The sequence below is a fragment of the Cebidichthys violaceus genome, unplaced genomic scaffold (genome assembly GCF_023349555.1).
Source record: "Cebidichthys violaceus isolate CVI_PGR_0920_01 unplaced genomic scaffold, fCebVio1.0.p SCAF_202, whole genome shotgun sequence".
NCBI lineage: Eukaryota > Metazoa > Chordata > Actinopteri > Perciformes > Stichaeidae > Cebidichthys > Cebidichthys violaceus.
In genome coordinates, this window is record NW_027176376.1 from 4,619 (window position 1) to 30,760 (window position 26,142).

A 26,142-nucleotide genomic window follows, 5' to 3' on the forward strand; every position below is an offset into this window, starting at 1 on the left:
ACGTGTAACCAGCATGGCGGCGCTGAGCTGAGGTAGCGACTCGACTTGACTGACACCGCTAGCCTGGCTTTCGTTAGCTTTCCTTGACACCTGCTTACTCGCCAGGGCCAGGCCGAGAATGACGGCCTGAGAGAGAAGCGGTAACGAGACCGAGAGATGCAGCAGCAACAACAACACAGGCCACCACAGCAGCAGCAGCAACAACACTCGAAGGCTGAAAACAGTAAAACCAAGAGCATGTTTCTGTCTAGGGCGCTGGAGAAAATCCTCTCGGATAAGGAGGTGAAGAGGAGCCAGAACAGCCAGCTTCGAAAAGCCTGTCAGGTGGCGCTTGGTAAGTGTGTTTGTTTTGTGTACTGTTTTTTCCGAGCACCGTGTTTTTATGTCGGGCTTCACTGAAACGTCTCAGTCGTGCTTGAGAGACGTGGGAGAGCTAACGTCTCCAGTTAGCTAGCGCTAGCGTTAGCATCTGAATGGCCTTCACCGTCTGTTTAGCTGCCCGTTGCGCCCACAAGACAGCGTTATGTGTGTGGGGCATCACTCTCACGTCTTATTGTTCATTCTACGATGCTTACATCATGCCTTCACGCCACCGTCACCACTGTCAACGTCGGCGGGTAAACAAGCTAATGGATAGCTCTCGTTAGCTAGTTACGGCTAGGTTAGCTAGCCAAACAGACCAATCCCAGTGTTGTACGTAGCACTGTCACCCAGCCAGACAGCCCAGTCCTGCTCTGCACCCAGACACACAGGATGCTACCCAACTCCAGGATACTGTGACGCCCGTGCTTTTCCATTCAACACAACCGCGGATAGTGTTACACACACACACACACACACACACACACACACACACACACACACACACACCAGGCTCCTCACCTCATCGAGATATTGCTGTTTATATTTCAGCCCAGTTGTGTGCACCCACCTTCTTGTCATATTGTTGTTGTGAAAATTGAACAATATCTTGTTGGTAAAGATGCTTTAAAATCTTGTGACACTAAGTACACAATCAAGTACTTCGTATAGTACTGTGGTAGTGGTACTGACGGATACAGTTAGCTAATCTTTGTTGTTTTTTTGCACAGTGCCTCTCTCTTGGTCTCAATGCAGGTAATTGAGAAATTAGCAAACCAGGAAGTTGTGCTTCATTATTAAGGTATAGTTTATTGCAGGACCACGTGAGAGCTGGTCTGTGTGTTAGAGCTGCTATGTCCGCCAGTGACACTCTCTCATTATTCATGATGTCAGTAGAACCCAACACTCCTGTTCGACGCCTCTCGCTACCTGTGTAGGTTGTGTTTGTGTTGCGTGGTCACACTGACTTACTGTCTGGTGTTTTACTCCAGATACACGAACCTCTCATCTTCCCCAATGCTCTTCTGTTCAAATATCAAAGTTGTTGCGCTGTGGATTGCAGGCCTTTTTGCATCTGTTGCCACCATGATTCCATATGCATACTGTGGAAAGGGAGGTTAGTTCTGAATGGCTGTTTCTTTAAGTGAAACACTAGAGCTTATCCAGGCGACGAGTATTATGAATACCTTTCTACATTTAGGTCCAGCGTTAAGTCGCTGAGAAAGGAACTCTGAGCTGACACATTTTTATGATATGAAATGACAAGTCATACATTCACCACTATTACTGGGACATGTGTGGTGAATATTGCTCAAGCTAATTTCCGCTCGAGAGCAGTAGTGTCCGCCCCCACGTAGGTTGTGAAGTGAATCGATTTGGTTGGTCACAGTCAGGCTGAACACGCACCACTGCTCGCCGTTGGAGGCTGTGACACTGGGTATCTGAGCAGTGTGTGTACAGCTATGGACAGATCAATGCCGGTTAAATAAGTATGAAGAAATAGAAATTGATTTAGGGAGAAAAGCCCTCTGATAGCAGAGCAGATGGAAATGGGGATGCGGTGAATAAGAGAAAGACCAAATATCAGAGGGAAGATGTTCAGTTGAACCAAATGTGATTTAGTAATGAAACATGGGGGTCGTCTCAGATTCTATCCTGTTCAATATACAATAGTATACTGTGACAAGGAAAGATAAACGTGGCCTGCAGTCAGATTTGTGATTGAACCAGTAACCCCCAGATCTACGGTCAAATGATGTCACACCAATGTGAGCTGAGAGGGTCAAAGTTCAGCCTCCAGTAACATTTAATCTCCTGTCTCTCCCTCCGTAGATGAAATCAAGGCAGAGCTCGAAAAACAAAAGTAAGTATTGTTATGCACTCACAATTTTCCCCGAATGAATGAATGAATGAATGAATGAATGAATGAATGCACAGCAGTTAGTTGTGATTTATTTATTTTAATTTATTCTTCTTGTGACGCGAGGCAAGAAGTCGAGGTTAGGTTTGCCCTGAAGCAGTCTGCAGTAAACCCCAGCTGCTCTCTGTGATTTGTGACTACGGTGATTTGCTGCTTTTGTAACTGCTACTTTGGAGTATATCAGCAGCACTTCAAACAGCCTTTAGCTAATATATATATCTGCTGCTATAGGCAAACAGTTATTCAACATTGTGCTTGTCTAAGGTTTAAAGCTCAGTCAAATTCTGCACTGTGAAAACATAGACGCACAGCAAAATGCTTCCGCAGCACGTTATCTATTCACATCTATTGGAGTTGCCATTTCAGGTCTCGATGGGACCGTGTTTGTAGTTGACACAGCTGTTTGCTCTCCTCCCTGCAGGGAGGGTACCGTGGTCCCACCCAGAGCCAACTACATCGAGGCGGACAAATACGTGCTGCCCTTCGAGTTGGCCTGTCAGTCAAAGTCCCCCCGGATAGTTAGCACCTCTTTGGACTGTCTGCAGGTTAGCGCGTGCACACACACACACACACACACACAGGCTTGTACACACACACAGGCTTACACACACACACAGGCTTGTACACACACACACACACACACACACACACACACACACACACACACACACACACACACACACAGGCTTGTACACACACACACACACACACACACACACACACACACACACACACACACACACACACACACACACACACAGGCTTGTACACACACACACACACACACTTGTACACACACACACACACACACACACAGGCTTGTACACACACACACACACACACACACACACACACACACACACACACACACACACACACACACACACACACACACATAGGCTTGTGCTCACTAGTACAGTTAAATAATCTCAACATCTTGTGCTGGTTAGCAGGTGTTGGAGAACTCTTGTTACACCTGTTTGACACTCCTCAAGTTCACTTGGAACAATGGCTCTACATTCCACACAAGCCATCCTTTAATCTGCTCGTAGCTTTTCGTAGTAGCTACACTTGTGTGGTCACATTGGTTCTAATCCAATAAGTAGCCTACATTCAGTGTGCTAGTGCTGGAATAAATATGAATTATTGAAGGAGCACACACACACACACACACACACACACATACATACAAACTCGTAAACTCACATTTGTATTACATCTTGTGGACCTGCTATGTGTTTCATTTTTGTACCTGTAATTGCCTGGTGTTACTTGTCTTAATCTAAATGTACCTATGTAAAGGCACCTTGTAGGTTTGTTTAGAAAGATGCTCTTAAAATATAGTTTATTATTGTCAATATTATTATAGCTGCATTATGGGAAATGTAGGACCCAGCGTTTTGGGACTTGACCCATACTTGACTCTAAAAGTCAGGATTTCTCTGGCGGTGTAGTGTTCTTTCATACACATGCTCATCTTTGATCGAATTAACCCTTAATAACACTTGTGGACACATAATGATTTTCTCACATACTCATAATTAAGCAAAACAAACACTGAAATACACCCTAAACAAGACCCCAACCTGCTCTGAGAGTTCCACGCTCGCTCTGCCGCTCTAACCTGTGCACCCTTCCTCCCCGGTAGAAGCTGATCGCGTACGGCCACATCACAGGCAATGCCCCGGACAGCAGAACCCCGGGCAAGAGGCTCATCGACCGGCTGATGGAGACCGTATGCAACTGCTTCCAGGGCCCGCAGACCGACGAAGGAGTCCAGCTACAGATCATCAAGGTATACGCCGCGCCTCACCGAACATCTGGCAGCCTTCAGATCCTCCAGCTGTCAGTGTTGTTGTCACACAGCCGGGAGGAATGAGACACTTCAGTCCTCCGTAAATAACATCGTCCTGTCACGGTTCACAGTAGTGGAGAAAATCTGCTTCTGCACGTTAAATCTTTTGTTAAGCAAGGATTTAAGAAAAGTTTGATAATACTGAATATTTAAATATTCAAAATACGTGTATGCCTGTCTTTGTCACATTGTCAGCCACTTATAAAACTCATATATATCTCATCATTTAATACTTGATTCCTATAATCGCACAAAAAATGTAACCAAAGAATTTCTTGCTGCAGTGTTTTTCTAAATGGATTTGAAGGGTTTTTAAACCGACATCTTTCATTTGTAAATCTAAAGTGCAGAAAAGCTGCATAGATTGATTTAATTCTTCCTTTCCTCTCTGGTTTCACACTAGCATTGTTCTGCAATATCCAGGATTGTCATTTCTGGATTTGTGAGAAAGGCTCAAAGTGCCGTTGATCATATTTTATATCCTAAGTCTTGCACACTTTTACCAATTTTTCTCTCTTTTTCTTCTCACATTTCCGTGGTCACTTTTTTGGCTTGACGACCTGCCTTGTGCTTGCGCAGTGGGTGTGATTCATAACTGCTTCTTGTTGAAGTTTCCTCTTTCTGAATGAAATACACATTCTGGTTGTTTGGCAAGGGCAAAGTCTCTCCTGCTGTAAGAAGCACTAAGTTTTATCACTGTTGACAATAGATTTATAGCAGATAATCCACATGTTTGTCTTACAGTGACCGCTGACTGAGACCTGAATGTCGGTGACGTTTGTTTACACTGACTAAAACAAACTTGAACACAAAATTATATATCTCATGTTTTTTAATAATCATCCTTTGAGTAATATCCAAATGAAAAGTTGAACCAGACACGCAGTAGCACAGTACGACAGCTACACATCTGCAGCTTTTTACGCACCTTTTTATAGGGAAGTCGAGTGATGACTCAGCAGGTACAGCGGCAGCGTCTTCTAAGCGAGACATCCTGCCTGATAACTCTTGACTTCCTTCTCTCTCTCCGTCCAGGCCCTGCTGACGGCGGTGACCTCCCCGCACATAGAGATTCACGAGGGCACGGTGCTGCTCACCGTCAGGACCTGCTACAACATCTACCTGGCCAGCCGCAACCTCATCAACCAGACCACGGCTAAGGCCACTCTCACACAGATGCTCAACGTTATCTTCACACGCATGGAGAACCAGGCTGTCAGTGCTTTTAATGTTGTTACTCTATGTCCATACACCCGATCGTAGAGGTTGTAACTTGACGTTTTAATTACAATAATGTGGAATCACAGGCTCACCACTGGTTTTTGATTTGAATCAGCCGGTCAGACTTTCGGAATAACCTGTATAATATTCAACAATTTATTTGTATCCATTTTTTCCAAATGCCCTGACATCCAAATTCCCTTTTTTATAAAACAATTTGTCTACATGGCTCCTCTTCTCCAGGCTCTGGAGGCCCAGGAGCAGGAGAAGGACCGGCTTCGTCTGCCCCAGCAGAATCCGTCCCCGGTGCTGGGTAATCGGAGGTCTGGCTCCCCCCGGTCTGACCGGACGCCTACCCCGGAGCCCCAGGGCTCGCCATCCCCGGCAGCCAGTTCTCCGGACCTCACTGCCACCAACACCACCAGCTCCACGCCCCCACCGCCAGCCCCTGACCTGGACCAGGACCAAGCGCCAGACACACCGTCAATCAATGGAGAACCTGAGGGCGGCAGCGCTCCGATGAATGGAGGAGCGGAACAGGCGACGCCATCGAGAGGTATGTGTCAACTTTATTTATATGCATTTGGATTGTGAAGCTTTTTACATAATAGCTTCTTTAATCTTCATACTCTTTATTTAATTACATCAGATTCAGTTTTTGAAGATGAAGGTGTGGAGACACCTCCTACAGCAGCTGAGCCGGCTGAGGAAGTGGACAAACCAGAGAGCAATCCAAATCCTCCAGAGTCAACGGCGACTGAAGGAGTGGAGGGAGAGCAACCGCCAACACAGGTGCTCAGTGGGACAGGTCAGGACTTACCCGTCTATGTTTTGTCTTAGTTATTCTCTCGTTTACGTCCTCTGTCTCTTACGTTCTGATAAATGTCAATAAACCTGTCGGCGACTGTTTTTCTTTCATGGTCATGACCTGATAATATATACTGTGGCCTCTCCTCCAGGAGGTGAGCACCCAGCCCACCCTGTAGATGAGACAGAAGTGGCTCCGCCCAGAGTCAGAACAGAGGGTCAGCAGATGAACGGCATCATTGAGGACCGCTCTTCTGTTTCCTCCACAGATATGCTGGTGAGCAGTGTTAACACATTAGTTATCAAACAGCAGTACAGCTTCACAATCAGACCAAACTTTTATATAGATGTCAGTTTTTGAGCCACGACAAAGAACAAAATGTGGCCTGCAACAGACAGGCTTGTTTTTAGCCTTTTCCTGGAAATGGCTTTTGCTACAGAAACAGTTGTTGATCACTTGAGGCCCCTACCGGCTGGTTAAGACCAGTGAGCCGTTGTAGCGGGCTAACTTCCTTATAAACGGAACCGACTTATGGCAAGTCGCAGACTCACTGAGGTGAGGTTTTAATGACTAGAGTCGTACTCGTCACAGCGTAGGAAAGCACATTGCTGTCACCAGATAAGTGACAACTTTGTTCAGCTCATTTTCTGCAACCAGTGTATCATTGAAGCATGGTGGAATTAGCTTCAGAACTAGCTTGCTAACTAGCCGACGGCTAGCTAGCTTGGCAAACAGATGCACAGCATTTTAAATGACCTAAAAAGGTTGGGGCCAGACAAACAAAGCTGTTGCTTTACTTTTTTTTATGTTGTCGTGTTGTTTGCATAAAAAGTAAGACGGACTTTCTTCATCTGTGTCAGGATGCTGAGGCCCTGCAGGGACCCCACGGTGCCGCCCGGTTCTCTCACATCCTGCAGAAAGACGCCTTTCTGGTGTTCCGCTCTCTGTGCAAACTCTCCATGAAGCCTCTGGCCGAAGGACCTCCGGACCCAAAGTGAGTGCTTTGTTTCATACGACCTAAAAATGTACGATTACTTCTACAATAACCAGTCTGCTTTACTTTATCTCAGTCAGCCACGTTTCTGTTTTACGTCACACCATAAAAATAGATATTTTTTTTAAAGTTTCTCGTAACATCCTGATGTAGAATCCTTTCAATTGATGATGGGATGTACAAACAAATATAGAGGCCTTTGGCTTACGCACAGGGCTTCATGTCAGTCTCCACAGGTTAGCTTGTCCTTTTCCATCGTGGTGTGGCTGTCGTCTCTAGTTACTGTAACATTAGACCCTGAGCCCGTCATTGTGAATATGCCAGAGTAAGCTGAGCCCAGAAGAAGCTCACAAAGAAGTCCGTCAGACCTACATTAAATAAATACCACGATGGACCACTGTTATACCAACGTATCTTATGTTTCTCTCAACTTAGAGTAAACTGGAACACTATTTATTGACATTAAGGCACATTTATATATATATTGAGCATGTTGCTATATATTTTTATATATGCCTCCTCAGTGTAACAGTCCCTCTCCTCTGCAGGTCCCATGAGTTGCGCTCCAAGATTGTGTCCCTGCAGCTGCTGCTCTCCGTGCTGCAGGGCGCCGGGCCGGTGTTTCGCACTCACGAGATGTTCGTCAACGCCATCAAACAGTATCTGTGCGTGGCGCTGTCCAAAAATGGCGTCTCCTCTGTGCCTGAGGTCTTTGAGCTTTCGCTGGCTATCTTCCTCACATTGCTCTCCCACTTCAAGGTCCACCTGAAGATGCAGATTGAGGTACAGACGCAGAGTAACGACAACAGACTTTGCTGTGCTGAGTCTGTTTGTCTGGCACATCTTAGACCGAAGAGAGGAACGTACCTGTTGCAGCTCGTTTGATCGAAGAGTCACACTGACACTTAATCTCTCTCGTCCATTTTGCCTCAGGTGTTTTTCCGGGAGATTTTTCTGACCATCCTGGAGACATCGACCAGCTCCTTTGAGCACAAGTGGATGGTTATCCAGACACTAACGCGCATCTGTGCAGGTACAAATCCACTGATGCATGACTTAAGAAATTCTACAAACACAGTCAAACATGAAATGCATCAAGATGCAATCTTCCATGCAATTTGCATGAATGTTTGACAGTGTTTCATACTTAATGGACATGCTACTTATGTGAGAATTATATCCCAGTGATCTTGATAATGCGGAACAGGATGAGCATTTAATCCCTCTGTAAACTTGTGCTGCTTCAGCTCTTATCTTAATCCGACAGCATTAGATTCAGACCGGAGCTTTTTCAGAGATCAACATGTGAAATTGCCATCACATTCATTGAACAAGGTGCATGACTGTAACAGGCTTAACTCTCGTGGTTGTAGCTGCTTCTCGTATTTTCCCATGACTATGCTGTAGCTGTAACCATTGCTGGCACAAAAATGTGCACGTTCACGTGTTCTAGCAGCACGAGTCACATGCACACTGGCGCTACAGCAGTGTTGTTGCGCATCATCCTACCATGCCGTCTTTTCTCTGGAGTGATTCTGACGTTGTTATTTCAGAGATGCACTTAACACAAAGATAAATAAGTTTTATTGTTGGCCAGGTTTTGGTAAAAGTGGCCATCTTGATTCTCTCCCTGCAGGAAAACAGTGCTGCAAATCAAGTCATTATTGTATTTACTGATCGCATTACCCCCCCCCCCCCCCCCAGATGCCCAGTGCGTGGTTGACATCTATGTGAACTACGACTGTGACTTGAATGCAGCAAACATCTTCGAGCGCCTTGTCAGCGACCTGTCTAAGATCGCTCAGGGCCGGAGTGGTCAGGAGCTCGGGATGACTCCTCTGCAGGTACAATCAAGGGTTCAGTGTCCCTTTGTTGCATAATATCAGGATCAACACCATAGGAGCACACGTTTTGATTAAAGAGGTGTCTTTCTGGTCAGGTGGTTCAGCGTTTTACATTCATATTACTATTTATATTAATGTGTAAATGATCATTTTTTAAATATCCACAGGAGCTGAGCCTACGTAAAAAGGGTTTGGAGTGTCTGGTGTCCATCCTCAAGTGTATGGTGGAGTGGAGCAAAGACATGTACGTCAATCCAAACCTTCAAGCTAACCTCGGTAAGTGTGTGGCGTACAGTACATCTGTAGAACAATGCATACGAGAGGGGGAGGGAGTCTAAACATATGTGTATCGCGTGTGATTTGTTCGCAGGCCAGGAGCATCCGTCCGATAGCGACGGAGCAGAGCTGAAGCTCCCGGAGCCGCTGGCGGGACGTCGAGACAGCATCAGTTCTCTCGACTCCACCGTCTCCTCCAGCATGGCGCTGTCGCAGGCGGACCATCCCGAGCAGTACGAGGTCATCAAACAGCAGAAGGACATCATCGAGCACGGCATCGAACTGTGAGTCAACCTGGTCAATATTACTCAGGATCAGCCGTTCTCAATGGAACAGAGTGGAATGTTTTCACCTTTTATACTTACTACTTTTTGGTCTTGTTTAGAGAAGATGAGCATCGATTGTTTTCCTCCGCTCTCTTTCCCCAGTTTCAACAAGAAGCCAAAGCGAGGTATCCAGTACCTGCAGGACCAGGGCATGCTGGGTTCCGCAGCCGAGGACATCGCCCAGTTCTTACATCAGGAGGACAGATTGGACACTGTGAGGGATTACACTCACTTAAATTATATGACACTGTATCCTCAGGCAACAAAGCCGTTTTTCAAGCCACTTTCCCTGTGCATCCACAGACCCAGGTGGGAGAGTTTCTGGGCGAGAACATCAAGTTCAACATAGAAGTGATGTACTGCTACGTGGACCAGTTGGACTTTTGCGGCCGTGACTTTGTCTCGGCACTCAGAGCGTTCCTGGAAGGCTTCAGGCTGCCTGGTGAGGCCCAGAAGATAGACAGGCTGATGGAGAAGTTTGCTGCTCGATACTTAGAGTGCAACCAGGGGTAAGACCCAGCTCAGAGTTCCTACTGAAGTATAAGGGCATGGAGGGATTGGTTGGTGCTTGTCAAATTGTCTTTTTATTCTTAGTCACAAAGGTTTACGTTTGATTGAAGAGCAAACAAACAACTAACTGTTTCCCTGATTGTGCCCACTTTTGTAGACAGACCCTGTTTGCCAGCGCAGACACTGCCTACGTTCTGGCGTACTCCATCATTATGCTCACCACAGACCTGCACAGTCCTCAGGTGAGAACGGTGGATTGTCACTGTCGTCACCATATGTGGGCCAGTGTATCGTCTCTCTGTGGAAGGATCTTTATTTGAGATTCACATAGCGTTTGTTGTTATTTACGCAAGGATCACACCAAGGTTTTACGCAGGTTAATTGGAAGAAAAGCTGCACCGTTAAAATTTTAATTTTTTTTGACAAATGCAATATGTATTTTAAGACGTTCAGATGAAAACTACGGAGGCTCTGAGGAGAAAGTGAGAAAAAATAATTGTTTTGCAAAAAAAAAGATTTTTCAAGGATAAACTTTGTAAGTTACCTTTTTTAGTTATCAGGATAAAAGAACTAAAATCATTCATTCTATCCAAAATAAAGACATGACAGTAATGTTACATGACTTGCTTACACACAACATAATGTGTTTATAGTGCATGGAGAAATTTTAGAAAGAAGAAAACATAAATGCGTTTGGTCTTATTTAGCACATAAGGCAGTGGTGCACTTTGGCCTCTTGTGGCCGAAATTAGTGTTACAACAACAAACACACAACAAAAGACTCACCTGCCAAACAAAAGGAAATGAAAGACTATCCTCACCTGTTCTTCAATGATAAACACAGGAGACAAAACTATTTACATCAGACTAAAAAAAAATGCATCACTAGAATTTCTTTTTTTCACATGGCTCTCAGGGCTTCTGTGGAGGATTTGGGGTGTTGTTTCAGCTACTGCCTAGACGATGAAATACGATGCAGGAAGTCCTGTTTGAGTAACAGACCTGTGTGCTTGAAGGCTTATCGGACCACAAAACACTGAACAGTAGTTTATAACACTATTAGACAGGATTTATCTTAGGACACGCCAATCCCCAGGCTAACCGTATTAACGCAACACATATTAATCTGCCAGCGCTTGCTTGTGTTTGGTCAGGCACAGCAGCGCCTTGCCGTGTCACGCTGCGTTTTCGAACAAGGTTCAACATTTTTGCTGGAGGACTCTGCGTTTGTTCACCAGAGTCCTCTGCGTTGGCAGCAGGCTCTTATCCGTCTCAGCCCCTCTACAAATAGCTGCTCCATCAGATTTATCACCGCTGACAGTTCGCTGTGACAGAGGAAGTTACTTCTGAAATTTAAAGTCTGGGAAAAGCAGGTGTGAAATATGGCACACTGTGACACACATACAGACTTTAGCCAGGGCCCCCTGGAATAGAAACAAGTGAGAGAGAGAGACAAAATTAGACAGTGCCATAACTTTATTTACAGCTCTAAAGTCTAATGCAGTAAATTAAAAGTTGCATTCTACTCCATACAACGCAAGAAGAAGAGCAACAGTCTGTTGTCTTCTCTCCACACTATTGTACCTTCCTGATCCAGACCAGTGTGATATGACAGCCTGTAATAGTTATTACGTTGCCCATATGTATTTTTTTTTTTTTATGTTGACAGAAATAATCTAGTCAAAGGAGTAAAAAAACGTAAAAATCCCACACATCACTCTTTTTTTTTTTTTTCTTTTTTTTTTTGTGTGCAGCGAAACAGTAAACCAGCTGAACTGAGCTCCTACTGCCTCTCTCAATCTCCTTCATTTATGTAGGTGAAGAACAAGATGACAAAGGAGCAGTACATCAAGATGAACCGCGGTATCAACGACAGCAAGGACCTGCCCGAGGAGTATCTGTCTTCCATATACGATGAGATCGCAGGCAAGAAGATCGCCATGAAGGAGAGCAAAGAGATCTCCATCACCCCAAAGTCCACCAAGCAGAGTGAGTACTAGCCTCCCTTCTTTCCGTCAGGATTACTCGCTGAAATAAAACATCACACTGGCTGGTGTCCTTCTCCGTGACACCGTCAGCTGTTTGATGACAAACATCAGAAACGCTCATGTCCTCTTTTGTCCAGATGTAGCCAGTGAGAAGCAGCGGCGTCTGCTGTACAACGTGGAGATGGAGCAGATGGCGAAGACCGCCAAAGCTCTGATGGAGGCTGTCAGCCACGCCCAGGCCCCCTTCTTCAGCGCTACACACCTGGAGCATGTCAGGCCCATGTTCAAGGTACTACTGATTAGATTGAAGCAAAGAGGCAACATAACAATCTGTGGACGTACTGGAAATGTAAACCTGCTGATGATTTCTGTCGGTTGTAGCTGGCGTGGACCCCGTTGCTGGCAGCGTTCAGCGTGGGACTGCAGGACTGTGACGACCCAGAGGTGGCCTCTCTGTGTCTGGAGGGCATTCGATGTGCCATCAGGATCGCCAGCATCTTCAACATGCAGGTCTGGTGATCTGTCAATTATGTGTATTTCTTTTTTTTGTTTATTCTCAACTGGTCACATGATCCGCCAATAATTCCTTTTTGTATTGGCTCAGCGTTCTTGGTGTTTAAAACAGCGTGAAGCTACGACTGTGTAGTAACTGGCCTTCCTGTCTGTAGCTGGAGCGAGACGCGTATGTCCAAGCCTTGGCCAGGTTCACCCTGCTGACGGCCAGTTCCAGCATCACGGAGATGAAGCAGAAGAACATTGACACCATCAAGACCCTGATCACTGTGGCCCACACGGACGGAAACTACCTGGGCAACTCCTGGCATGAGGTGAGTCTTTACTAACGGGGCTTATGAGCAGCAGTAGCACAGAGGAAAAGTATTATTGGATGTCACAAATACCTTGTGATAGAAGATAACGTGCACATACACTCAGCTGCCAGTTTATTAGATACACCTCGATAACTAATGCAGTGTAAAACAACAGCATTGCGAAACCTTTGTGTATGTTCCCTTTTAGTTTGAACTGTTTTGGAGACACGTTGATTTGAATGGATGGTCACTTTGAAGGCTGTATTGTGTAGACAAACTATTAAAAACCGCCTTATAATCAGTTTAATGCAATACAATTCAACAGTGCTACATCGCAAACTAATGTAGCTTTGTAACATTGATAACTGGGGTCTGTCGGAACAACAATTTGTTTTTATATATATATATATATATATATATATATATATATATATATATATATATATATTTTTTATTTTATTTTTTTTATTTTTTTTTCTATTGTTGAAGTTGCACAGGTGGCTTGCCAGTGTTTACTTGCAGCCTATTGTGAGTGGATTATTGGGAAATGAATAAATATGATTATGGTTAGATATTTAGATTTTCTTTGCAGTCATATATATTAATATGACATAGATGTGTATATTATTAGCCTGCAAACATAAATCCTACACATACAGAAAATTGCATTTTCAAACATCCCACTGAATGTTGCTGTCAGAAAACTACAAACGTGATCATAATTCATTTTTATAGCCGTGAGTATGTTAGAACAGTGAAACAGTTCTAGCAGTAGTCCCTCTCAGTGTAGGAAGCTTCATGAATAACTTTCGGTGCTTTCATCTTTAGTTAACTTTCAGCCCAAACCAAGGACACACACTGAGGATCCTGGTGAATTATGTTCTCTCCACCCAAGGGAAATGCATCATCCTCTCGAGTTTAATAATAGGAGAGCCTATTTATGATCAGGATGACATTTTCATATAACCATGATCCGAACTGTTCCAGCCAGCAAAGCAAAAAACGAAATGAAAACTCCTGTTAAGTCAATATCATGACAAACTTTCTCAAAATAACGACTTATTTCAAAATATTGACTTAGTATCACAGCATAATGATTTAGTATTGCAATGTAATGAGAAACCTTCTCAAAATAACGATTCAGAATCTCAAAGTAATTACTTTCTTGTCTCAAAATATTGACAGTGTATCAAAATAAGAATAAGCTTTCAACAATTGACTTACTATCTCAAAATAATAGATAATGAGAGACCCTGATTATTTGAGGTTAGATACTAACTCACTCTTTTGAGATCCCAAGTCTTTATTTCGAGAGCGTTTTTTAATTTTCATCATGACTTACAAGATTATAGCTATTCTAAAATATATAAAACATCCAGCCCCCTGAAAGTTATTTGTGGCGTATGTCTTTGTCTTGTAGATCTTGAGGTGCATCAGTCAGCTGGAGCTCGCCCAGTTGATCGGCACAGGGGTGAAGACGCGCTACATCTCAGGGGTGGTCCGGGACAAGGAGGCCGGCATAAGGGGCTTACCCTCCGGCACAGAGGAGTTCATGCCCCTGGGCCTCGGTAAGATACACACACACACACACACACACACACACACACACACACACACACACACACACACACACACACACACACACAGACACACGCACAGCATAACTTCTATTCACAATTCAACCCCTAACTCTTATAATCACATATATACTGTGTCTCTATCTTGAGGATTCTCATCAAAACTACAAGTTACTGTTGTGCTTTTAAAGTAATATCCACTGTTAACTTTATTGACTCCAAAGCAGCTATTGTTTTATGATGAACAATGGCGTTCTTAATGAAAATAAGAGCAAACATACATACATTTCTGCATTAATAGCTTGTTCACTGTGCTCCTGAAAGTCTCTGACATGTGTTGTATGCGTGATGCCTGCCTGACTGTATACATTAGCTTGTGTTAAATATGTTTGATGTTGCAGGTAACCTGGTGGGAAGTCAGGACAAGAGACAGATGGCTCACATCCAGGAGTCAGTAGGAGAGACCAGCTCTCAGAGTGTGGTGGTAGCTGTGGACAGGTATGGCAAAATGACCATAAAAGGACAGCAATAACATAGTAAATGCATCTATATCCTTTATGATGAATGAAGGTTTCTGTTCCTTTCAAATACTAAAGCTGCTTTTATATTTGCAGGATCTTCACTGGTTCCACCAGACTAGATGGAAATGCAATTGGTGAGCGTTGCGTTCAGTATCTCCGTTTGTGTCCGTCACAAAGAAAGAGAAGTTACTCATGGCGTGTTGCTGTTTGATTGTTTCCAGTGGATTTTGTGCGGTGGCTGTGCGCCGTGTCCATGGATGAGCTGGCCTCGGCACACCAGGCGAGGATGTTCAGCTTGCAAAAGATTGTGGAAATCTCCTACTACAACATGAACCGCATCAGGCTGCAGTGGTCTCGAATTTGGCAGGTCATAGGAGACCACTTCAACAAGGTCAGTGGGCTAAAGGATTTGCGAAGTTTGAGTGAAGCCAATGCGTTTAAGTGCCTTAAACTTGCATTCTCTCTACTGGCCAGCAGGGGGCGACTCCTCTGATTGCAAAAAGTGAGATTGTATAGAAGTCTATGAGAAAATGACTCTACTTCTCTCTTGATTTATTACCTCAGTAAACATTGTGAACATGAGTTTATGGTCTCAATCTCTAGTTTCAAGTCTTCTTCAATACAACATGATGTTCATTTAGTAAATTATGGTTCATTTAGAGTCAAATCAACCATAGAGCAGGGTATGCTTTAGGGCGGGGCTACATTCTGATTGACAGGTCGCTACCACGGCGTCGTCCATTCTAGGAGTTGTCTGTGTTTTCGTCTTACAACTTCAACCCTTTCACTGTGTGTTTTTTTTAGTTCAGGAAAGTTAGTAGTAACCTTTCTGGTTGCCTAAAAATGTCAAATTCAGTGTTCGGGTGTGCTTGGCTCACCCCACTCATCGTGACACAAAAAAACAAGATGGTAACGGCCAAAAGGCTGAACTTGTTGCTTCAAAACTGTAGTCCACAATCCAATGAGTGATGTTAATATGTAAAATTAGTGAGGAAGGTGTGGAAGGCAACAACGGCATGACACTGTTACACCCTGCTGATTTATTACTGCTACAGGGACTTCAAAAGCCTCTTTAATTATGTCTACACAGGCTGCGAGTTTGCACAACGTTATCATTTATTTTAATGTGCTTAGGTGGGGCATGTTTAGTTCTAAGATTGGACCCACAAGTTCAAGTAGAGCTTTTAATCTAGCATTCAGTGTCACTGTAAATACACATGCATAGCTGTTTGTTCTAATCCCAAAGGTACAAAGATCCAAAAATGGATGGAACAGTGAATCAGTGAAGCCATTTTAGATCGGTCACTGTGTAATTATTCCGTACAGCCGGAGTGAATGTTGGCCAGAAACACAGCGCTAAACGAATGCTAATGTTGCTCTGTGTGAGCTCGATGAGTAAATAACCAACTTTTTCTAACATTTGTCATTACCAATTATATAACGTGATAAAATTGTCTGTTGTTAAATTAAATAAATGAATAAATGTTAAATTAAATTTGGGTATATAGACACATCTGTCATCATAGTGATTAGCTGAGCCCCACTCATGACTGTTGTGTCTTCCTCTAGGTGGGCTGTAACCCCAATGAGGATGTAGCCATCTTTGCTGTGGACTCATTGAGGCAGCTCTCCATGAAGTTCTTGGAGAAAGGAGAGCTGGCCAACTTCCGCTTCCAGAAAGACTTCCTCAGGCCTTTTGAGCACATCATGAAGAAGAACAGGTAATGTGTTATCCTATAGCCAGACGAGAGACCGTACGTTCTCAGTACACAAGTGGCCTCTGTATATTTATAGTAAGAAGCTACATGGGAGTAAGGATGATTCAGAGAACAAATGGGTTGTTTACAATAGATAACACTATCTCCCTCCCCCCAGGTCGCCCACTATCAGAGACATGGTGATTAGGTGTGTGGCTCAGATGGTTAACTCCCAGGCGTCCAACATCCGTTCAGGTTGGAAGAACATCTTCTCAGTGTTTCACCAGGCGGCCTCCGACCACGATGAGACCATCGTGGAGCTGGCCTTCCAGACCACTGGGCACATTGTCAGTGAGTATGACTGCAGCGCTCTCCTTGTGGCAGCCATTTGGGCTCAAAAACTGGTTGTGCTGTTTCAAACTGCTCAGCTGACAGTGAGACGGATCCTCTGTCCTGCTTCAGCTTTTATAAAAGTCTGACAATTAATGGCTGGATGAGATTTAAAGGTACTATATATAACTTTCAGAAGATTCTTATTATTGACACTGGTGGCCGTTAATGTGAACTGCAGTCAGCATCCTGTTCGTGTTACGAAGCAACCAGCGCCAGACCAACTAGCTGGCTAACCTTAGCTTAGTCTAGGTTAAAGTTAGCTAGTTGGCCGGCCTCTGCCTTCTATTGCTCTTGTCATTCAGAAGGCAAAATCAACACCATTTGTCATAATACACAAGTTAGTATCATGGCTCACGTTAGCTGGTGAATTGAGCTAACCAATATATCCCTTCAGACAGTACTTTGCTAACGCTAGAGAACATGCTTAGTTTAGCCAGCTAGCTTTAATTTCGCTTTGCTGCGTAGATCTGCCATTGGTTGCTTCATAACGTAATATACAACCGGCAAGCTAGCCAATTTGCCAGCCAGATCTGCTTCAGGAGTCTGGATGAACTAGCTGACGTTTTCCACCCAAGACAGTATTTTGTGATGTTAGCTACACGCTTTCGGTGCTGAAGAGGCAAGGCACATGCATAAACATGGATTTTCCCAGCAAAACTATCCTGAGTCCTTTACACACACACACACACACACACACACACACACACACACATATCTCAGTCCACCGGGATTTACAGGCAACCGAGAAAATCGAGGAGTGTCTGTTTAAGTTGCGTTACAATCCATTGACGGTTTAATACATGCAAATTGTTACATAGAGTACCTTTTTAAGATCTCATAAACCGATCAAATCATTCTTGTTTTCTTATCTTCGGTCCCTCTCTTCATCACTCTTCCCTCAGTGAACACCTTCCAGGAGCACTTTGCAGCTGCTATCGATTCGTTCCAAGATGCAGTGAAGTGCCTGTCGGAGTTTGTCTGCAACGCAGCTTTTCCTGACACCAGCATGGAGGCCATCCGACTCATACGACACTGCGCTAAATACGTCTCAGAAAGACCACAGGTGGGAACAACTGAGTTGTGTCTGTACTGATGCAGTAATGTGACACGATAATGGCATTTATCTATCATTTGCAAATAGCACTATGTGATGTTTTTTAACCTCATTATGTAACATTACACTTCATGTGTCCCTGTCCAGGCCCTGAGGGAATACACCAGTGATGACATGAATGTGGCCCCTGGTGATCGCGTGTGGGTTCGTGGCTGGTTTCCCATTCTGTTCGAGCTTTCTTGTATCATCAACCGCTGCAAGCTGGACGTCCGGACCAGGTAGATAAACGGCTCAGAGTGTTATTTCACTGTGGTGACTAGTTTGAATTTTCAGCACTTTCAGCTACAGTGAGGTGTCCTACTAAACCTCCATCCCCTAATGCTAGTACTTTACCTGCCCCGATTTCTTTCAAGGACGAAATGTATAAAAAGAAAGAAAACCAAACAAACAAAAGAAGGATTTTACACAAAAAAAGTGTTGTACATCAAATTAAAACATGACCGGATAAAACCACGTAAAGTTAACAGAACTTATTTCCATAGTGGTCCTTGCTATCATGACAACAACAAAGACAGCTGAGCGCCTGGTGTTGGTATAATAACCCTATTGTCAATGTGTCAACAAGCATGTGGGAATAATAGAATAGACTAAACATGGAGCGAGATATCACTCAAAGGGCAACTTTGGTATTTTTCTACCTGCACCCTATTTTCCCATGTTTTTGTGGTTAAGTGACTAATGGGTACAACACATTTTCAAATTGTTCTTCCCAGCCTCTAAACGGGCTGCAATGTAGTCCTTTCTGGTACTTCCTCACGGTCAGTTTATGTCCACTAAAAGTGCTTGTTTTTTGCCACTGACGGGCTCCAGTTGTCAGACTGCATCACGAGCCCATACTGAGCCTGTGATCCCATATCTCTCTGCTCCTGCTGGGTGCAGAGCTGTGAAGACTGATGTGCGAACTGTTTGTCTTTGCTTCCGACAGAGGTCTCACGGTCATGTTCGAGATCATGAAGAGCTACGGTCACACCTTCGAGAAGCATTGGTGGCACGACCTCTTCAGAATCGTCTTCCGCATCTTTGACAACATGAAGCTCCCCGAGCAGCAGACAGAGGTCAGAGGTCACTGGTAGCAGGCCGTCAAGTCCCACGGTTGTTTGTGTCTCGACAAGCCACTTGGATGTCTGAAGGATATCCTCTTTTGCGATTTGGAGAGGCAGAAACTGTACGTTAACATACATATGTTTCTCGTTTGCCTCCAGAAAACCGAGTGGATGACGACGACATGTAACCACGCTCTGTATGCCATCTGTGACGTGTTCACCCAGTTTTATGAGCCTCTCAGTGAAATCCTGCTGGCTGACATTTTCACACAGCTTCAGTGGTGTGTCAGGCAAGGTGGGTGTTCAAATTCATTAAGACAGGCGAAGCAGAACAATGCAATACTCTTCTGTAGGGACAAAGAGCAAATAATACTCATAAGGCAGAGGGGTAACACCCACCATGCTGTGTCAGATTGGGTGCTGTGCAGAACTACTAGTTTGTAGTTAGTGACAGATCATTAAACAAAAATTATGTTATGCATTATGTTTCAGTTAAAAAAAAAAAAAAAAAAAAAAGTTGTAAATAAAACTGAATTAAACTGATATTTTGAACTGTCTAAAATACATTTAACTGCTGCCTCCGTCCACAGCAGTGCATTGCTTCGGTCCTGTGCTGGCGCTCCTGTCTGTTTCTCCAAAGGTGCTCATTAACCTTTCTTCCACAGACAACGAGCAGCTGGCTCGGTCGGGGACAAACTGTCTGGAGAACCTGGTGATCCTAAACGGGGAGAAGTTCAGCCCCGAGGTCTGGAACATCACCTGCTCCTGTATGCTGGAGATCTTCCAAAACACCAGCCCTCACGCGTAAGTCCTGAACCATTGCACTCAACTTAGCTTCAATTCAATCAGCTCAAAAATGTTAATGAAACTGCACTGGAACGTCTTGATGATGGCGTTCATTCAGACAGATAAAGACAGATGTTAAAGTAGTAGTTACTGTTTTGAAGACAACTCACGGTTGTCTAGTCAAAGAAAGCACCTCAGAGGGAAGATAATGGTAAAGCAAAGATTGAGGCTAATGTAGTTGACGGTTATTGTGCTCCTGTAACAGGATGTAAGTTATCACAACACCTCACGCCTGATCTGCCATTCTGTTTGCTTTTCAGTTTGTTGACTTGGCGACCGGCTGGACAGGAAGATGAAACTGCAGATGGCAAGCATTTTGTAAGAAAATAACTAAATACACTCGTATAACTTGACAATAATTACAGCACATGCTTCACACTTGGTTTGAAACGTGATTTTAGCCGGTGAATGTGCTGCTATATTTCCTACCAACCTTCCCACCGTGTCAGCAGTAGGACACTAACCTGTGAATGTCGTTTGTTGCCGTTTGTCTCCAGGATGCTGATTTTGACAGCCTGTCCCAGAGCAGCTACGACAGAGCTCTGTCTGAGAGAGGACACAGCCAGATGTCCAGCGACGACACGTGGAAGGGCAAGTCCAATGCTAGTGAGTACACAGCGCACACACACACACACACACACACACACACACACACACACACTCATACCCACTGCAAAGTGCAAATTCACCCCGAATCTCTATTTGAAAAATAAATACATAAAATAAACTATTACGTCACATATTTGTCGCTGACTGTCCAAATGTAACTGCCCTCTACAAAGTCAGTTCTACCCTCATGTCTCTTCACCACTTGTTTTTTTTTTTTTTTTGTTCTAAAGGAGTTTCGGACCAGAAGCTGTTTGCAGGGCTGCTGATTAAATGCGTCGTACAGCTTGAACTTATCCAGACCATAGACAACATTGTGTTTTACCCAGCAACCAGCAAGAAGGAAGATGCTGAGAACATGGCCGCTGCACAGGTAAGTTACAGCAGCTACTGTGTTGATAGATTGTAAAGTTGCTCTTTGTGTTGGCAAAAGTGAAAGCTCATAATCCACACACTAAAAAAAAAGCTTAAAGGGACAGCCCTGTGTAATCTCAAATTGTCAGCTATACTTAGTTAAAGTTGTCTAAAACTGTCCTCCCGTCAGCGAGACGCTCTGGAGGAGTCGGAGGCTGAGGGAGGCGAGGCGGGCTCAGAACAAGGCATGTACACACACATGACCTCTGCACACCTCTTCAAGCTGCTGGACTGCCTGCTGGAGTCACACACGTTCGCCAAGGACTTCAACTCCAACAACGAGCAGAGGACAGCGCTCTGGAGGGCAGGTAAATGGAGAGGAAAGGTCCTCCGGGACAGCTCAGTTCAATACATTGTCTCCCTGTCTTTTGCACTTGTTCTATATATGTGACGTACAGTAGAATGTTTTAGAAGCATGTCAAAGTTATGAGACGGTCTCTTGTGAGTGAGACAGCCTCGCAGTGTCTTAAAATATATTGTTTAACCTCACCGCCTTAAAAAGTCTTTATTGAGGTAGAAACTTCTAGAGATCATCATTGTTTTGTCATTTTTTGCCTTTATTTTATAGAGACAATAGAGATACAGAAAGGAAATGAGGGGAGAGAATATATCCACTAAGCCATGCAAAGTTCTCTGTTGTTGTTTTGGGTTTCTTTGCCAATGATCAGACTCTTTTTTGCCCTCAGGCTTCAAAGGGAAATCTAAACCCAACTTGCTGAAGCAGGAGACCAGCAGTCTGGCCTGCAGCCTGAGGATCTTGTTCAGGATGTACTCTGACCTCCAGCTGCAGGCCTCGTGGCCGGACATCCAGACCCGCCTGCTGCTGTGAGTACAACATACGGACACGGTTTTGGTCTTTTGTGTGACTTGTTGCCCATAAGAAAGATGCACCACCATGTATATCACCAGACGTATCCTTAAAATGCTTTTTTTTTTTCTCTAATCTAACTAAGAGAAACTGTATTGTTAAAAAACAAACCGTTAATCTGCTGACTCTGAGGTGTTCCCAGTTTGTTATTGCCTGTTTAAACGTTGAACCTTAGATAAATAAGCACCAGCTGTATCACTTGCAGAAAAGTGCAGCAATGGCATTTGCTCCGTGTTGGGTGAGCTGTTTTGACACATGGCTCATACACTCATTATATGAACTGTAGTGTGTGTGTGTGTGTGTGTGTGTGTGTGTGTGTGTGTGTGTGTGTGTGTGTGTGTGTGTTAGAATGTATTGGTATACCAGAGCCTGGTACAAATCACCTTGTGTTTTTCACTGAGCAGCTGCACTGCAGCAGTTGACTCATGCATTACATCACGAGTACGTATGTGTGTTCATCGTTAAATAACTGCTTTTGATGCTTTAATTCAAGACGCGTAGCCTTGGTCTGCTCTTCTATAATAACAGTAATGATAATCATGATTGTGCTGCAGTAGCTCTGGTACAGACCAACCACCTCTGCCTCTTCAGTGGTGGAGATGCGTCAGTGTTGTGTTTGTTATAATCCTTCATGTGTGTGTGTGTTGGGTGGTCTCTCTCAGGGTGTGTAGTGAAGCGCTGGCCTACTTCATCAGTCTGACCTCAGAGAGCCACAGGGAGGCTTGGAACAGCCTGCTGATGCTGCTGCTCACCAGGACGCTACGGCTGCCCGATGACAAGGCAGGAACACACACACACACACACGCACACAAACACACACACACCCCCCACCATGTAGACTGTATACATATGAATAGACGACACTTCTCCACCTAGCTGTTACGTTAGCAAAGCGGTGGTTGTTTGGCTGGAAAGACACAACCATAATATCTCTATCAATACATTTATTGACACATGTTGTTGTTGTTGTACACTGACCCGTGACTTGAGGGTTATGGGAAGTACAGTTCCCGAGCCTCCGACACCCTGTTCACTTCACTCGGAGCAGCTGTCAATCATGTCTATCGCACATCAAATAACTGATTAAAACCAAACTTGTCAGAGGAGTGAACACTTGAACACACATCAGCGTGATAACGACGACCTAAAATGACAGAGAACATGGAGGGGGCAGGATTTATGACCGATCGAAGTGTTTTGGCTTCACGTTTGGGGAGCTGTCATGTGATCCGTCTTTAGATAATGTCTGTGACACACACACACACACACACACACACACACACACACACACACACACACACACACACACACACACACACACACACACACACACACACACACAGAGAGTATACTTCCAACTAGTAGGTGATCGAGGCTGGGCAGGTGTGCTTCAGGACTCAAACGTTATGTAGCTCTGGATCATAAATACGGCCAACTGTGATTAAAATCTGAACCACGATCAGAAATAAAAGATATCATGGGGAGTTGATAAAATGTCCATTAGTTAAAAAGGACGGGGGTCAAAAATGTATTTGACCCTTTTTATATTTCCTTTAGTATTGATTTCATGTTTTTGTGAGCTGTCACCTATGAATCATGCACTCTCTGTGTGAGTGCATGATTCACCGATGATTCATGCAGCCCATGACTCAGGGTTTCTTTCCTGGGATTTTTAGAATAAAACTGTAGAAGTTGTTTTGTTAGAAAACAACACCAGCATGCAGCTTGAAGAGGAAATGTTGGCGCCGTGCAGCCAGCTTTAGAAAATAAAATAAAAAAAGAAGCCAATACCACACTAACCACTGCATCAACAAAAATTAGAGCAGTATTGTTTTAACGTGGACTGGCCGGCACCAGACTCTTGTGCAAGACCTGCTGTGAATTTTTGTAAAAACAAATCTTTTCTACACAAATTGTGTTTATTTGCCTGAATGCAATTTCGTAATTCAATTAAATTGCCCTTAAGAGCTGAAAAAACATGCATCAGTGAAGACAGAAATCTCCCCGACGCATTCATTTAACACCCTGCTGTGAACTCACTGGTCTCCCAGCGGGGCCAACACAACCCAGAACAACCACTCCTCTTGTCCTGTATATTGTAAATATTCAGGAAACATCTTTAGCAAATACTTTGGTTAGCAGGAATTATACTAGAACATGTTTACATGCTTTAATGTTCAAAAAAACACATTTTCTCATATTGTCTGTTTGAATATATACTAGTATTCAACCTCTGTCTGAAACACTCAGTTTTAGTGCCTGTCTCTTTAAGGCCCCTCCCAAAAACAAGTTCTGTCTGCTCTGATTAGCTTGTGAGAAATATATGGTTTCACCAAAGTGATATGTCTCCATTAAAGCACATACTGTACACCACTTGGTTAAAATCGTGGTGCCAATGTATGTTTTCGCTTTTCCTCTCCAGTTCAAGCCCCATGCGTCCTGCTACTACCCCCACCTGTGTGAAATGATGCAGTTTGACCTGATCCCAGAGCTGCGGGCCGTCCTCAGGCGCTTCTTCCTGCGCATCGGCTCCGTCTTCCATATCGCTGCTCCCGAGGGGACGGCGGCCCGAACTCCCGCATCCTAGAACGAGCGAGTTCTGGGACCACGGATGGAGCGATGGAGAGCGATGGCGGGCGGACATTGGTAACGGGTGGACACATGGGAGAACTTACCCCCGCTTCTGGACTGGAACCGATCACAGAGGGTGATGACGATAAGACTGTTGCTCTTCGGTGTCAGTTCAGGAGTCTGCATCGCAGTGTTCAGCTTTTCTACTGCGCTCAGCTTGCAGAGAAGTCTTTACCCTGTCCTTCCTCCCTTCTGTCTCTCGGGGTGAACAGCACTGTGACCGGCGCTCTGCTGACTGTTGTCATTCATCATCCCCCTGACACTCATCTCAACTTGTATTGACAAGAAAAGAACTGTAAACAAATAAGTTATTGTTATTGTACCTGATTTTGACTTTTTTTTTTTTTTTTTTTTTTTTAAATAACAAAAAAAGTACATGCTGAAAGCAAATGAACGATAATGGTGAATTCGACGAACTTTACATTTGCGGCTTTGCGGAAAATCTCTCGGCCACCTGTGCCTGTTATAAAATGATGACACCATCAGTGTCGCCCTTAATGTGAGTTTGGTGATCTAATCGGAATATGTTGTGATAACTTGTGTATCGATGCCCAATCCCAAAGCATTGTTTGTCACTTTAATGTTTGTGTTCCCTCTCATGTCTGTGTTCTTCAGCAGCGGGCTATTACCATTCTTAAAGAGACTTGAAACCACTCTGCATCTCTTACAACACTATCAAAGATCTACTGCGGCTCTGTTTGTGACGTCTTTGCTCTCTGTGACACAGCCGTCCTGTCGTCTTTATAATTCTTTGTCAATGAGATTTTTACTTATTTATTTTTCTCACTTGCTTTAATTTGTTTCGTGATTATTTGTTCAGGATAATTGCTGGTTTACAATGAAAGGGTTGGTTGAAAAACTGCCTACCTCCCTCTGCCATGCATTCCTTTGTTCGTTGGCCCAGTAAGCCTTACACTGAAGGGCTTAACATGGAGTCGACTCCTCCTTGCTTTAGATTTACAGCTGGCTCATAAAATCCTCCACTAATCCATCAGTTGGGCCTGTAAGGTGACACAGTGGTTGTGTATTTCCCACACTATTTTGCACATCTGTTGCCTAACGTTTGCCCATGTATTAACGCCACGCAGTGTATCAACTGGCTCCGGGTGGTTGGAACCCCCGTCAGTGTCGCGTCACAGTCGACAGTAAGAGTTCAACCAGGAACGGAGCGAAAACCAAAACTCGTATCTACAGAGTGGAATCTCTAGATCCTGGATCCTTAGTAGTTTATTCCATGCCTTTTTTTAAAAGAAGGATGTATGTAATTATTTAAAGTGCATTTAAATATTTTTTGAGAAGCATTCCTTCCCTCGCAACTATGGATGTCTACTTTTCTTCCCTAAAGCTAGGGAAAATATAAATATATATATATATACATACAGTAAATGAAAAAGCAGACTGTAAAGTTTTCAATGTAAGATACATAGAAATGAAAGTGCTATACGGTTCTATACATAATATTGTGATGTAATCTTCCAAACATTTGGTGAAATAATCAATAAACCTGAATTCTGATCCAC

The 26,142-nt window shown here is 44.0% G+C and overlaps 1 protein-coding gene across 1 annotated transcript; it reads left to right on the forward strand.

Moving 5' to 3' along the window:
* Nucleotides 1–26,142, forward strand: arfgef2 (ADP-ribosylation factor guanine nucleotide-exchange factor 2 (brefeldin A-inhibited)). Its single transcript, XM_068716683.1, has 39 exons — nt 1–334; nt 2,194–2,224; nt 2,703–2,826; nt 3,930–4,076; nt 5,172–5,351; nt 5,601–5,913; nt 6,007–6,165; nt 6,317–6,441; nt 7,026–7,159; nt 7,708–7,942; nt 8,093–8,192; nt 8,864–9,003; nt 9,171–9,279; nt 9,374–9,563; nt 9,708–9,819; nt 9,909–10,114; nt 10,273–10,357; nt 11,933–12,104; nt 12,241–12,392; nt 12,485–12,613; nt 12,772–12,930; nt 14,333–14,480; nt 14,891–14,987; nt 15,104–15,144; nt 15,232–15,401; nt 16,580–16,731; nt 16,886–17,058; nt 18,003–18,163; nt 18,302–18,432; nt 19,140–19,269; nt 19,417–19,552; nt 19,923–20,061; nt 20,364–20,421; nt 20,601–20,709; nt 20,943–21,082; nt 21,254–21,431; nt 21,810–21,948; nt 22,654–22,771; nt 24,414–26,142. Exons 1-39 carry the CDS (start codon nt 157–159, stop codon nt 24,576–24,578), a joined length of 5,565 nt encoding a protein of 1,854 aa, XP_068572784.1. The 5' UTR covers nt 1–156; the 3' UTR covers nt 24,579–26,142.